Genomic DNA, 15,759 nt, shown 5'->3' with positions numbered 1-15,759 from the left:
TGGGGTGGCCTAAGTTACATGCTTTAAGAAATATTACTACCGGTAATTATAAATACCCACTGGCCATTTAAAAGGAGTCTTTCATTAGGTCAAGTGTAAAATCTGGTGTGTGATTAACATAGAATTGTTACTGAAACGAACAAATGTATTTGAAAAAGTAGAAGGGAAGAGGAGAGAAAGAAAAGCAAAGCTTCTTGAGATGAGAAGCATGTGAGAAGAGGGGGGGGGGGTAAGACAAGGGGAAGGGACAAAGGGGATGGGAAATAGGGCTAGATAGATATATAGCTAGACAGAGAGGTAACTAGAGGGAGACCGGGAGAAAGAGACTATCCTGGTCATTGTAGGTATCCCTTCAAGAATGCAATAATTCAAGTATATAATATTTAAATGACATATTGAAGTGCATACAAATGTGTACTCTGCAGCATGTAACCTTCCATGGGCCAAAGAAAATATATCGCATTGAATGTAATGAAACACCAGTTTCTGGGTGAGCCCCGGAGGCTCCCTGAAGCTAGCTTACTTATTAAGTGCCACACTACTAGGAGTCATCAGTCGCAGGGTTCTTGTATGCCTACTGAGGGGGAGGGGGAGGAGAGCCCACGTGCCAGAACCTGGCCTCTCAAAGGCGCAGGGAGCAATGGCTCATTAACACTTTTTACTTTAAGTTTATCATCTAGCCATCGACCAGGGAATCACCCAGAAAGGTAGGCGAATCAAAACAGACTACTGGCTGATAGAAAATGTGACATACGCCCTCAAAATATCAAAAGAATTACCCCAAATAGAAAAGAAACAAGCAAAACTTTATCCAACTAACCCCCCTGCTCGTTACCTCCATCCATCCTTGCTTTGGGGAGGGGGGGGGGAACCGGTCCATCACCAGTTGTTCTTGAATAATAAAAGTTGCCAACCGGAGGGAGGGAGGGAGGGAGGGTGTCAGTAAGCCTTCGGGACTCACCCAGAAACTGGCGTTTCATTACAATCAACGCTGGTTTTCTGTCGGAAGCCCTGTTGGCTCCCTGAAGCTAACTACCCACAGAGAAGGAATTATCAATAAGAAGAGTAGTCGGCCACGACAGACGACCCCAAAGCAGTACAAGGCCGTAAATGGCCAGGGACGGTCACCACATACCTGGCAGCAAAGATCCTGTTAGACCTCCCAAAACCCCCGTGCCCAAATATCATCCCAAGACATGTTCCCAAACGTTGCCAACATAGTGGCAAACGTCTGATCATCATGGGCACGAGGCAAGACCAAAGGTTGACTAGAAGTTATGACACTGCGGATGACCCGAGACTCGAGCCCTTCAACAGGGAATCTGGGAAACCAATGCACCCCAGCCGAACTAACCACGTATCCACAACTAAAAGACCCCTCCAAAAAGCAGTCGTCTCAATCTTCGCCAGAAAAGAAGGGGCCGACCGCAACCGAACAAGACGACCACTAGGACCAAAAGAACAAAACCCCCGGCACCGGACAAGAGCATGAAGCTCCCCGACTGACCACCAGAGGCCAAGGCCAATAGAACAAGGCCTTCCAGTAATGATCACAAACTAAAGGGACCACCATAACCGAAGTGAAGAAAAAACGAAGGTGAAAAATGCATAAAAAAAAATTGGGATATGGGATAGAAGTGACATCCACCCCGAGCACAAGCTGAAGCGGCTCCCCCCGTGCCGCACGATACGAAGCGACAGTATTCATCATGTGAAATTGATCTTGGCATAGAGGGGACAAAACAACCCTGTTGGACAGAAAGAAACCCAACGAAGAGAAAGAAGATGGCAGAAAGCCTGCCAAGAAAACACTGTCATGGGGAAGAAGAAAGGTGGCACACCTTTAACTCCCTAAAAGGTGCTTTGAATGATAGCCTGCCACACTGCTAGGGGAAAAAAACTTTCCTTTAAGATTGTTAAAATGTGTTTTCTGATCACGAAAAAAAATCTTAAAAAAAATCGTAGGAGACATTTTGTTACCAACGACAAAATATGTCGCGTACATATTAGGCACGATACAAGGCGACATATACTGTCACCTTGTATCGTGCGACACTGGCAGGGCCGCTCCAGCTTGCATTCGGGGTGGATGTCTCCTCTGCCCCGTTCTGTAAGTTTTTTCATTCTTTGTTCCTCTCTGGCCTGCTCATGTGCCGCCTGAGCCGTCCTGGTCCTTGGACAGGGTGCTCTGTCTTCTCGGTTTGGGGTGGCTCATTCGGTTCAAGATTGTTTTTCCAAGGCTCTGTTTTTTCTTGACATTGGCCTCTAGGGATCGAGTCAGGGAGTTTCCTGCTCTTTTCCTGCACAGGGGTTTCTGCTTTTTTTGGTCCTGGTGATTGATTTGTTAGTTTGCTGCCTTTTTCTTTTCTGGAGAAGGACGAGACGGCTGCTTTCCAGAAGGGTCCTTGGGTCATTGGTGCCTGGTTGGTCAGGCTAGGGGTGCATATTGTGTTATGTCCGGTTGCAGCTCTTTGCTGTTATCTCCGCATTTCGGCTTCGGTAGCTGGGGATGCGTTTTGGGTTTATCTGGTTTCCCTTATTCCCTGTTCTGGGGCTCGGGTTTCCCAGGTAGTCCGCAGGATCATCAAGTCTAGCCAGCCTGCGGTCTATCCTCCTCCCCATGCCGTTTGGAAGTTTGCCACTTTGGCTGCCATGTATGGCATCATGTCTTTGGTTGATCTTCGGGAACTGGGATTTTGGAGGTCAAACAGGGGTCAAGGCCGCCCGTCTTTGGTTAACGTTCCTGCTCCTGGGCGTTCCTGTGTTGCTTTGGTTAGAAGGTTGACCCCCATTGTCTCTACTTCGCGTTGAGGCGGCCGCCTCCCGGGTATGTTTCTCTTTTCCTTATCATTGGTGATGCAGCTCCAGTGAGCCGAAGGAGTTCCCCACAAAATACCAACGTTGAATGTAATGAAACGCCATTTGCTGGGTGAGCCCCAGAGGCTCCCTGGTAACCCTCCCTTCCTTCGGTCGACGATTTTTCGTGTTTTAGATGCTTAGCTTCCGAACTGGAGGTCCGAGTAGCCGGCGTCGGGGTCCGGGCCTCCCCCCTCCCACTCTTAGGAAGAGGAGGGCTGCACGGACGAGCAGCGCGGCAGTGGAGTGTGACATTTGCTCGTTTGCTTGTTTCATTGGGATTGGAGGACGTTCTACCTCTCTGTTCAGTTTTTAGTCGTTAGTTTCTTACCATGAGGAGTTTGTTTTGTTATGCCTACCTTTCTGGGTGCCTAATCCCGGTCGATGGCAGATAAGGAAAACCCCAAACCACAGGTGGGGGGGGGGGTTCCAGGGCCATTGCTCCCAGAAATCTCTCTGAAGGGGCCAGGTTCTGGCTCGTGGTCCCTGGTAGGTCGAACTCCATAGTTATCTTGAGATGATTTCGGGGCTTTGCGTCCCCACGGCCCGACCAGGCCTCCTTTTTTGTTACACATCCCCAGGAAGCAGCCCGTAGCAGTCCTCTAACTCCCAGGTACCTATTTACTGCCAGGTAACAGGGGCATCAGGGTGAAAGAAACATTCTGCCCATTTGTCTCCGCCTCCACCGAGGATCGAGCCCCGAACCTCAGGACTACGAATCCGAAGTGCTGTCCACCCAGCTGTGAGGCGCCCTGTTATTATAGTGTTAGTAACCCAGTGGCCCTCAATCGTTCCTGATACGAGAGATAGCTAAGCTCTAGTATGATTTTTGTTGCCCGTTGCTTCACCTTCTCCAGAGCAGCTATGTCTTCCTGAAGATGAGGTCTCCATACATGGATGCAATAATCCAGGTGAGGGCGCACCAGAGACTTCCAGAATTGAAGGACTATTTTCTTTTTCTTGAAGGTAATGGTACGCTTGATTATTCCCAGGGTTTGGTTCACCCTTTTTTTACTGCTGCCCCCACTTGTTGTACAGCTTTTAGTGAATGATGGACTGACTCCAAGGTCCTTTTCTTCATCTATCTGTTGTATGGCAGTGCTGTATTTACCTGAATGTAAATTCAGGTAAATACACCTGCTGTATGTTCCAACTTTGGTTTCGCAAAGGTTGTAAACAATTTCTTCAGTATTTCACCATCCATGTACAGTATTTAGAAGCAGCTTTGAAATTGGAAAATGAAGCATAGGTTCCTCGACAATGTTCTTTATGTAATCTTTTGGTGACAGTTTTCTATCTAGAACCATCTCAAGATTTATTTATGGGAAATTTTCAAAGCTTTTTCACAAAATTTATATTCCACATTCCATAAGGTGGCATTATTCACATTTGTAGCGAGTCTATTATGCAAATAATATACCCGCACTAAACTCTCATTAGGTTAATGTGATGGGGTTAAGTCTACTAATGCCACTAATGACAATTCATACCTCTTCCCTAACTACAGTTAGCACTCTTTCCAACCTATTAGGTAATGTGTGGTCCGATTATATAAGCAATCGAGAAGCAAGTAATCATCAGTATAATTTCAACAATGGTTCAGTGCAGACGTTTGAGAGTTGCCGCACACCTTCAGCCTCAAGAATGTAGCACTCGACGTGACCCGTTCCAACCGACCAAAGATACTTCAGTTTCGACACAGAGCAGATGGCCAGATTCCGACCGCATCAAGTTTCCACACTCTCGTCTCGCAGCGAGCTCCTCGACTCCAGCCTCGCTCAGCTCTCTGCTCTGCCCCAGGCTTCGTCTGAACTATGACACTGCCAACAACTGACTGCTGGAACCAAGACTACTAAATAAATATCAGAACCACTAAACTGTGCATCTAATGAACCAAACAACATAACATTATCATACGTTACATTAGTGACCTCTGAGTGTCGACAATATCCAGCCCCGATCAACTACAACATGGCCTCTCACTGGACTCCACCCATCATTGCTGCCTGCTGTGGACCGCTGCCTGCAACCCCACCACAGCTGAGAGTTTCACCGTGATCATCTCTGCCTGCTCCTTTGCTACATCTGACAGTATGAAGGTCATCGCTTACATCCAATAGCCTCATCAGTAACTACATGTGGGACCTACAGCCTGTCCTGCTGACTCTGTCTCAGCCAGGGCACTGCTGTGACGATAGAGACTCCCACCACAGCTGCTCTTTCATCAGATTCATCTATGTTCACTGCATTCTGCTACTCTGCCGACTCGAGCATTTTCCTTACAGAGTACAGGACCTACAGCCTTTGTTTCCAATTCTTAGTCGCCGCCAGGACAATTCAGCTCTAACAGTGATTTTCTCGTACTGACTATGTGGCTACATTACCTTCGATGGTCCTGGTGCCCGAGCCCATCCGCCCCAAATCTAAATGCTCCACCAGAGACCCAGGACGCAACAACTGTGCACATTCTTCTCTCCTACTACATCTTTCCTACTCATCCACACGTTGCCTGCATCTTTTGGTGCCAGACTATATGCTCCACGGCACCCCAGGGAACAGTAGCCTCGTATTTGTGTTGTAGTTATCTTCTTTCATTCCCTGGGAGGGAATGTTATGTAGCGAATATATATTATGACAATAATACAGTGGTACCTCCGTTTTCGAATTTAATCCATTCCCAGAGACTGTTCGAAAACCGAAACGAATTTTCCCATAAGAAATAATGTAAATTGAACTAATCCGTTCCACACCCCCAAAAATATTAATTTAAAAATACATTTTATACATACTACTACTTATATTTTGTACCACAGTATGTACAAGTATATCTTATCCTTATTGAAAACTCCTGTTGGCGTATGGAAGACAGTGAGGAAAGGGGAGGGGTCCCTTTCCATTAGGACAGCAGTGATGACATTTCTGGGGAATTTTTTCTTTTACGTTTTGGATGCATACCAATAGGACCTGGTTGTGGCTCACTGCTTGCTTGTCTTACTAAGAATCTGTCTATAGACACTTTCTTTCCTTACATTTTTAATACTTGTCTGTAGTGAGACATCACATTGTCTCCCTATGAATGATCTCTTGTTATTCTTCTATCGTCGTCTTCACAACTATTTTCTTAGGTTAAACTTTACCACCGACTTTCTTGGGACCAGCTGTCGAGGTAGGCTAGGACCCAAACGCCTAAAAGATGCCGACGGGCCAACATGACCCAGGTAAGGCATGTAAACACGCGAGGCGTCTGGTTCAAGCCAAATGGAAGGCAACGAAAGCAGGAACCCTGACGCCCAACAACAAAACCGCGCCAGTCCCAGAACCCCGAATGAATTGGGACATACCAATAGGCGTCGCAGAGGTCCAGGGACACCATCCAAGCACCCGGCTTCAAAAGAAGTCGGACCTGGGACAGTAGTCATCCGAACGGAGGGTCAATAAACCCATGGGTTTAAACGGGACAAGTCTAGAATGAACTGCAGGAACGCACAGTCCCATTTCGGGACTGGGAGCAGACGAAAAACCCACCCGAGGGACGTCATCGTTCCAACCATGGAACGATGGTTGCCCAGCGCACCCACTCAGCGTGGGTGGCCCAGCGCACCCACTCCAAGATGACTAAAGAGCGCAGGATTAGAGGCCTGCTCCGCCAGCCCTGAACCCCCTGACTGGGAAGGAGTCACCCAACGCCACCATAAGCCATCGGAAACGACCCAAAAAGCCCACAAATCGTAAGACCATGCGTGAGCAAACAGAGCAAGCTTCACCCCCCACCCCATCGCCCCGTCAATGGGACGAAAGGAGAGGAAAACCTAAGAGCCAGGGCCCAGGCAGATTCGAAGGAGGCATCGAGCACTGCCTGCCCACACACGAGACGTCAAGCATAAAAACAGAAGTACCGCATCCCACAGGATCGGCTCAAACAACTTGAGCAAAGAAGACGTTGCCCGCGCCTCCGAGACCAAAGCACCGGACCCAGGAACAGCCCCAAGCACCTCTACATCCTCCGAAAGCCAATCTGAGGACAGCTCAAGGAGGGAAAATAACTGCAAGACCGACACCAACAGGCCACGTGCGCGCAAATCCTCAGCAACGAGTGCAGCCGAAAGGGAAGGAACCTGCAAGTGAAGCTGCACCATGCCAACATCCCGAGGAAGGACAGGGGCGAATAAGCACGCATTGAGGTGTTCAAATTCGCCCCCAGGCAAACCTGGACCACTGTCCCAGCCTCACGTCTCACATGCGGGACCGACAGAACGTGTGCCAAGCCTCCAATGACGAAACATTGCAGTCCGCTACCCAGGACGACTCCGGAACCTCATAACGAACCCAGGGAGGCAACAAAAATCCAAACCTGAACGAAGAAGGATCCATCATGGTGGCATTATCTGGCATTATCATGCAGGAGGTAAACTGCAATGGCTCCACCTCATGAGGCGGGAACGGGACGCCAAAAACCTCTGGAAGAACAGGACTGATGGATCCAAAGGGACACAAAACTGAACCCAGGGAGGGGCTGACACCAAATCCAACTCATACGAGGTGGAGGGAGGGAAGAAAACCCCACTCAGAGGGTACAAAAACCCAAGCGGGGTCCAACGGGCCCCAAGACCCCCTCCCAGTCAGTCCTTGCCTTGCTCCAGGAACCTCCAAAGCAGGACCCAGGGCCCGAGCCATTCCCTGAAGCCCCGGCCTCACAAGAAAAAGCCAGGGAAAAAAAAAAAGTCACTGTTGCACAATGACAGCTCCTTTTAAAGTTGAAGTAATTGCTGACCGGGAGGGCGTGCAGAGATCCTTTACTGCTAGAATCCACTCAGCAAAACATCTAAACTAATGGGACCGACTAAAATGCATTAATCTGTATTCTCTTGAGCGCAGGCAGGAGAGAGAAACTAATTTACTCGTGGAAAATAGTAGAGGGCCTGGTCCCAAACCTGCACACAGAAATAACATCGCATGAGACCAGAAGGCATGGCAGGATGAGCAGAATACCCCAATTGAAAAGTAGAGGTACAATAGATACTCAGAGAGAACTCTATCAACATCAGAGGCCCGAGACTGTTCAACATGCTTCCACTACACTTAAGGGGCATAACTGGCCGACCCATCACAGTGTTCAAGAGAGAACTTGATAAGCACCTCCAAAGGATACCTGATCAACCAGGCTGTAACTCATACGTCAGGTTGCGAGCAGCTGCGTCCAACCACCTCGTTGCTGACCAGTCCAGCAACGAGGAGACCTGGTCAAGGACCGGAATGCAGGGACGCTAAGCCCCGAAACCATCTCGAGGTAACCTCAAGGTAAGGTGACTTGTGGAAGGTGACCCCCAATCCCCAAGGGCGGTACTTACAGGGCACCTAAGGAAGGTAACCATAGGCGCGTGCAGACAGAGTACTTGTGAAATTACTCCTGGCTCGTGCACCACCAGAGAAACAGCACCACACAAGGCACAGAGCTGGAGAACAGGTAAACAGGAGACAGAGTCACACGACCATTGCCAATCACATCAGCGACAGAACTGGGGTGTGGATAGTCGGAGTGAGGGTCTGGGGCTAGGGAGAGGGGGGTACAGACAAGCGGCATGGCGATGTCATGTTCGTTTTCGTTTGGAGAGTTCTGTCCACTAGTTCGGCTTTCAGTAGTAATTTCTTAACCAGAATAGGGGTTTGTTTTGGGGCGCCTACCTTTCTGGGTGCCTGACTCGGTCGATGGCAGACAGAATGCTTCCAACCACACGGGGGTTTCTATAGGTCATTGCTCTTCATGCCTCTGAGGGGGCCAAGTTCTGGCTTGTGGTCCCAAGTCTAATATATCCATATCAGCCTGGAGAGCTCCGAGAAGCTGTAGAGGTTCCCCCCAGAAAGGGGTCGAAAATCTAAGAGCCAGGCCCAAGCGGATTTCGAAGAGTGGATGAGCACTGCCTACCTGCACGTGAGGCGGGAAGCAAAGAACAGACATTGCTTCCTTCAGAATCGGGGCAAAACTTCAACAAGGTAGCCGACGCCCGAGCCGCCGAGGCAAGCGCACCGGACATAGGCTCGATACCTAGCTCCTCCACATCCTCCTCGAGCCAGCCCGAAGACAGCTCCAGCAGTGAAAAGAAGCACAAGACCGAAGCCAAATGCCCATGGGTGCGAAAATCCTCGCCCACCAGAGACGCTGAAATGGAGGGAACCTGCACATGTAGCCGCACCTGACCGGTATCACGAGGAAACATGGGGGGCGAACAAGCATGCATTGAGGTGCTGAAACTCGCCCCCCCAGGTAAACCTGAACGACTGTAATCAACTCCCACCACTCAAGCGTGCAGGTCCGACAGAACGCATGCCATGCCCCAAACGAAGAGAGAGGACAGTCTGCCAGCCAGGAAGACTCCAGCACCTCATAATGCACCTAGTAAGGAAAAGAGGAGCTAAACTCAAGAGAAGGAACCATTATCGAGGCGTAATTTGGGTTTTGAAGAAGGTAAGCCGCAAGGGCCTCCCACACCTTCCTCGGCGGGATGCGGGTGGCTGAAAACCTCCAAAAAGAGGGAACCGAGGCTCATAAGGGAACCCGGAACCGAACCCAGAGAGGAGTCGAGCGCACGTCAAACTCGTACAGGGAGGGAGGATAGGAAAACCCCTCCCCCTGTAACAACAAGCCCCACGCCGAGGGTACCAACACCCAAGTGGTTTCAAACGGGGTCAAAGCCCCCAAGTCGATTATTCCCCAACCCCAGAATCCTCCACATCAGGACCCGAGACCGAGCCATCCTCCAAACCTCCTGCCTCTGGAGAAAAGGCAGAGTCCACCGGAACAGCAGGGATGAAGGGGGCCCACTGGCGTGACCCAAAAGCCCCAGTAGGAGGAACAGGCTCGAATGCCTTTGCCGCCGAACTGAAGGGCAGTCCATGAAGCCGCCCAAGTTTCACCACCAAGAAAACCATGCCCCGACTTCGAAACCCTCAGACGTTTGGGAGCCAGGAGCAGGGAGGTGGGGAAGCAGGATGAACGACAGCAGGGGAAGGACAAGGGGGCGCAGACTAAACCAATGTCGAGGCAACTAACGTCCCCAAGTCCGGGATCTCTAAGCAAAGCAGGGCATCTAGAAAGGCAACCAACCTAGCTCGTTGCAGCAACCTAAACCGTGCATGTAATGCTGAAGCTGCCTGCACCTGAATATCAACATCAGTGGACTGGATAAACTAGAGTATAAACAAGGGAAAACCACTTGCAGGACTCGGGGTCAAAGGTGTCATTGACCCAACAGGCAGCATAACAAAGGTAAAGACGGCAAGTCTCACCCTGAGACAAGGGGGACAGAGCAACTTTCAAACTTGCACGAGCGAGGTGGGACTAAAAGGTCTCCTCCATTGGACTAACGAGCCCCAATGGGTGGTTCCCATGACCCTTAGGCTGACTTAAGGGAAGCCCAGGCTAGGTACTGCTAACCTGGAGAATGGTCCAGGACGGACCGAAACGTCGTCGTCCCTTCACTTTCTAGTGTGTGGTCTGGTCAACGTACTGCTAACCAGTTATCCCAAAGCCACCAAGCGAACAAACTAAAAGCTGAACTCCTGTGACGTGTGCAAACACAGGGTCCTAGCAGAGGGCCAACAAAATCATACAGGTGATCCTACAGCCACACCAGGCAAACCCCCACCAGGCAAAACAAAAGAGAAACCCCGTAAAAGCACAAAGTCTCCAGGGGGAACAGAACCGGTCACTATGCATATATCAGATAGCTGCACAGTACTTTGCACCCTAGCCAGAGACGATACTACCTTCTACCCAAGGTCAAACAGAAGTAAGAACCACCCCAGCTGAATCCCAAGGGTAGGCGTTCACCGGGCAGCAACAGAACCACACGGAGGTAGCCTCTCCTGAACGACTCATGGAAGATAACCCTAAGCTGCAAAGGTAGTACTTACAGGGCATCTAGAGAAGTTAGCCCTAGGTGCATGCAACTCCAGTACTCTTGTGTTAATCCTGGCTCGCACACCACCAACACAGAACACCACCACCGCAAGGAAGCACAGTTCAAAAGGATAGAGCCAGAGTCGATCGACCGTCGCCAACACAGCAGCCTCTTGAACTAGGGTTGGCTATCCGGTACGGCGGCTGTAGTGACGTCATATTTGTTTGCTTGTTTTAGATTGAGGAGCTCTGTTTTCTAGTTTGGCCCTCGGTTTGCAATTTTTAACCAGATGTAGTTTGTTTTAGAATTCCTACCTTTCTGGGTGCCTGACCTGGTAGATGGCAGACAGACTGCTTCCAATTACATGGGGGTGTCTATAGATCATTGCTCTTCGTGCTTCATTCGAGGGGACCAGGTTCTGGCACTGGTCCCCGGAAGATCTAGAACTCCATCGATTCACTGTTGCCGTGGTCTAATATATGCACATCAGCAAGGTATAGCTCTGGGGAGCCGAAGGGGCTCTCCACAGAATGTCTTATTTTAATTCAGGAACTTCTTCTCTGATGTGTTGATGCCTTCACTTCCAAAATTATAAGGCATACATTCATGCTTCACATTATGAAGACACATGGCCACCCTGACAGCACCTGACACTGTTTTTAATAATTTAATTTCATTATAAAATACTGCTACAATAAATAGATACATTATGTGAAAGTGCATACCTGCCCCAGCTGGAATTTCCCAATACATGGAATGAGAGTTCTCCACTGCTTGACTAATGAGTTGCTCTATTATAGCCTCTGCTTCAGACAACCTAGCCAAAGCCAAGGCATATGCCTTCAATACTAATGTATAGGGGTCTTGGGTTTTGTCCTGTAATAAGCAGAAAGCTGCCTCACTAACTGCTCCACTTGAGGATGGTTCACCAGCTTCCAGTAGTGAAATGAGCACATAGGCTGTAAAAGGAGCAGGTGTACCACTGCTATCAATGCCACCCTGAAAATTATAATTAAATTAAATCAATAGAGCTCTTGCTTTTACAACAACAAAATTATTACTAGCCAACAGTCAAAGCAATAAAATTATTTGGTAATAAATAGGTAGTTGTTCCTTGTATAAATTCATTGTACTAATGGAATACCAATATACACACGTAAGCAAAGAAACTCCCGAGGTAAATCCAATGTAAATAACAACGCCTTTGGATTGGATATGTATCACATCCATATATTACTGGTTAAAAAGCTGGGACTAGGAACTGAAGCTTGATCACTACATTGTTATTTGAGTACAGATTAATATGTTCAAACCCACAAAATTAACAGAATATATAGTTCCTGAAACATGTTCCTTTGTGGAATGCCAGAAAGAGGACCAACGTAAAAAAAGAACGCAGACAGCATTACAAAAGATGGAAAAAAAAATAAATACTTAACCCCTGGGCTGCTCTTTGAATTATAGCCTGCAACACGCCCAGGCGCAAGAAATAAAAACAAAATAAATTATGACTAATCAAAGTGTTCATTTCTGTTCCCTAATCACAGGAAAAATAATAAACAAATCGTAGGTGACATTTTGGCTGCAATAGGGAGGGAAAATCTGGCAAAAAAGAGGCGTTGACAGAGCAAGTGTCAGAGGAAGTCTGCTCGCCCGAGCAGACATAGTGGAGCCTGATCGTCGATCCACGAGCGACCCGAATCCTCAGAAGCAATATCCACACCACCGCAAGCTCCCACACCGTGATGTGAACCCGACGGAAGAACGGACCATACCGCCCCTGGCGTCTCTTTTTTGTGTGTCTGTGTCTGTGTGTGTGTGTGTGTGTGTGTGTGTGTGTCTGTGTGTCTGTGTGTGTGTGTGTGTGTGTGTGTGTGTGTGTGTGTGTGTGTGTGTGTCTGTGTGTGTGTGTCTGTGTCTGTCTGTGTCTGTCTGTGTCTGTCTGTGTCTGTGTGTGTCTGTGTGTGTCTGTGTCTCTGTGTGTCTGTGTGTGTGTCTGTGTGTGTGTGTGTGTGTGTCTGTCTGTGTGTGTGTGTGTGTGTGTGTGTGTGTCTGTGTGTGTGTGTGTGTGTCTGTGTGTGTGTGTGTGTGTGTCTGTGTGTCTGTGTGTGTGTGTGTCTGTGTCTGTGTCTGTGTGTGTGTGTGTCTGTGTCTGTGTGTGTCTGTGTGTGTGTGTGTGTGTGTGTGTGTGTCTGTGTCTGTGTGTGTGTGTGTCTGTCTGTGTGTGTGTGTGTGTGTCTGTGTGTGTGTGTGTCTGTGTGTGTGTGTGTCTGTGTGTGTGTGTGTCTGTGTGTGTGTGTGTGTGTGTGTGTGTGTGTGTCTGTGTGTGTGTGTGTGTGTCTGTGTGTCTGTGTGTGTGTGTGTCTGTGTCTGTGCGTGTGTGTGTGTCTGTACTCACCTATATGTACTCACCTATATGTGCTTGCAGGATCGAGCATTGACTCTTGGATCCCGCCTTTCTAGCTATCGGTTGTTTACAGCAATGACTCCTGTCCCATTTCCCTATCATACCTAGTTTTAAAAGTATGAATAGTATTTGCTTCCACAACCTGTTCCCCAAGTGCATTCCATTTTTCTACTACTCTCACGTTAAAAGAAAACTTCCTAACATCTCTGTGACTCATCTGAGTTTCCAGTTTCCACCCATGTCCCCTCGTTCTGTTATTATTACGTGTGAACATTTCATCTATTTCCACTTTGTCAATTCCCCTAAGTATTTTATATGTCCCTATCATATCTCCTCTCTCCCTTCTTTTCTCTAGTGTCGTAAGGTTCAGTTCCTTCAGCCGTTCTTCATATCCCATCCCTCGTAGCTCTGGGACAAGCCTCGTCGCAAACCTCTGAACCTTCTCCAGTTTCTTTATGTGTTTCTTCAGGTGGGGGCTCCATGATGCGCGGCATACTCTAAGACGGGTCTCACGTAGGCAGTGTAAAGCGCCCTAAAAGCTTCCTCATTTAGGTTTCTGAATGAAGTTCTAATTTTCGCCAGTGTAGAGTACGCTGCTGTCGTTATCCTATTTATATGTGCCTCAGGAGTTAGATTAGGTGTCACATCCACTCCCAGGTCTCTTTCTCGAATCGTTACAGGTAGGCTGTTCCCCTTCATTGTGTACTGTCCCTTTGGTCTCCTGTCACCTGATCCCATTTCCATAACTTTACATTTACTGGTGTTAAACTCCAGTAGCCATTTCCCTGACCATCTCTGCAGCCTGTTTAAGTCCTCTTGGAGGATCCTACAATCCTCGTCTGTCACAACTCTTCTCATTAATTTTGCGTCATCTGCAAACATTGACATGTATGATTCCACTCCTGTAAACATATCATTTACGTAAATTAGAAAGAGGATTGGTCCCAGCACCGATCCTTGAGGTACTCCACTTGTTACTGTTCGCCAGTCCGACTTTTCGCCCCTTACCATTACCCTCTGGCTCCTTCCTGTTAGGTAGTTCTTCACCCATACTAGGGCCTTTCCGCTTACTCCTGCCTGCCTGTCTGTCTGTCTGTGTCTGTCTGTGTCTGTCTGTGTGTGTGTGTCTGTGTGTGTGTGTCTGTCTGTGTGTGTCTGTCTGTGTGTGTCTGTCTGTGTGTGTCTGTCTGTGTGTGTCTGTCTGTGTGTGTCTGTCTGTGTGTGTCTGTCTGTGTGTGTCTGTCTGTGTGTGTCTGTCTAGTGTGTGTCTGTCTAGTGTGTGTCTGTCTAGTGAGTGTCTGTCTGTCTAGTGAGTGTCTGTCTGTCTAGTGAGTGTGTGTCTGTCTAGTGAGTGTGTGTCTGTCTAGTGAGTGTGTGTCTGTCTAGTGAGTGTGTGTCTGTCTAGTGAGTGTGTGTCTGTCTAGTGAGTGTGTGTCTGTCTAGTGAGTGTGTGTCTGTCTAGTGAGTGTGTGTCTGTCTAGTGAGTGTGTGTCTGTCTAGTGAGTGTGTGTCTGTCTAGTGAGTGTGTGTCTGTCTAGTGAGTGTGTGTCTGTCTAGTGAGTGTGTGTGTGTCTAGTGAGTGTGTGTGTGTCTAGTGAGTGTGTGTCTGTCTAGTGAGTGTGTGTCTGTCTAGTGAGTGTGTGTCTGTCTAGTGAGTGTGTGTCTGTCTAGTGAGTGTGTGTCTGTCTAGTGAGTGTGTGTCTGTCTAGTGAGTGTGTGTCTGTCTAGTGAGTGTGTGTCTGTCTAGTGAGTGTGTGTCTGTCTAGTGAGTGTGTGTCTGTCTAGTGAGTGTGTGTCTGTCTAGTGAGTGTGTGTCTGTCTAGTGAGTGTGTGTCTGTCTAGTGAGTGTGTGTCTGTCTAGTGAGTGTGTGTCTGTCTAGTGAGTGTGTGTCTGTCTAGTGAGTGTGTGTCTGTCTAGTGAGTGTGTGTCTGTCTAGTGAGTGTGTGTCTGTCTAGTGAGTGTGTGTCTGTCTAGTGAGTGTGTGTCTGTCTAGTGAGTGTGTGTCTGTCTAGTGTGTGTCTGTCGAGTGTGTGTCTGTCGAGTGTGTGTCTGTCGAGTGTGTGTCTGTCGAGTGTGTGTCTGTCGAGTGTGTGTCTGTCGAGTGTGTGTCTGTCGAGTGTGTGTCTGTCGAGTGTGTGTCTGTCTAGTGTGTGTCTGTCTGTGTGTGTCTGTGTGTGTGTGTCTGTGTGTGTGTGTGTCTGTGTGTGTGTGTGTCTGTGTGTGTGTGTCTGTCTGTCTGTGTGTGTCTGTCTGTCTGTGTGTGTCTGTCTGTGTCTGTCTGTCTGTGTGTGTCTGTCTGTCTGTGTGTGTCTGTCTGTGTGTGTCTGTCTGTCTGTGTGTCTGTCTGTCTGTGTGTCTGTCTGTCTGTGTGTGTGTGTGTCTGTCTGTGTGTGTGTCTGTCTGTGTGTGTCTGTGTGTGTCTGTCTAGTGTGTGTCTGTCTAGTGTGTGTCTGTCTAGTGTGTGTCTGTCTAGTGTGTGTCTGTCTAGTGTGTGTCTGTCGAGTGTGTGTCTGTCTGTGTGTGTCTGTGTGTGTGTGTGTGTGTGTGTGTGTCTGTGTGTGTGTCTGTGTGTGTGTGTGTCTGTGTGTGTGTGTGTC

At 48.6% G+C, this 15,759-nt stretch overlaps 1 protein-coding gene across 2 annotated transcripts in view; it reads right to left on the bottom strand.

Annotated features, from left to right (window-relative positions):
• Positions 1–15,759, bottom strand: part of LOC123765536 (alpha-1-macroglobulin) — a 251,748-nt gene that overhangs the window by 20,571 nt on the left and 215,418 nt on the right. For both annotated transcript variants that reach the window (XM_069334071.1, XM_069334070.1), the window contains exon 23: positions 11,480–11,753. In XM_069334071.1, the coding sequence (XP_069190172.1) occupies positions 11,480–11,753 (274 nt within the window). The remainder of the gene's footprint in view (positions 1–11,479; positions 11,754–15,759) is intronic.

Source organism: Procambarus clarkii, chromosome 30 (genome assembly GCF_040958095.1).
Source record: "Procambarus clarkii isolate CNS0578487 chromosome 30, FALCON_Pclarkii_2.0, whole genome shotgun sequence".
In the NCBI taxonomy this organism is placed as follows: Eukaryota; Metazoa; Arthropoda; class Malacostraca; order Decapoda; family Cambaridae; genus Procambarus; species Procambarus clarkii.
Note: the sequence above shows the minus strand (reverse complement) of the source record. Positions and strands in the feature narration are given on the sequence as shown.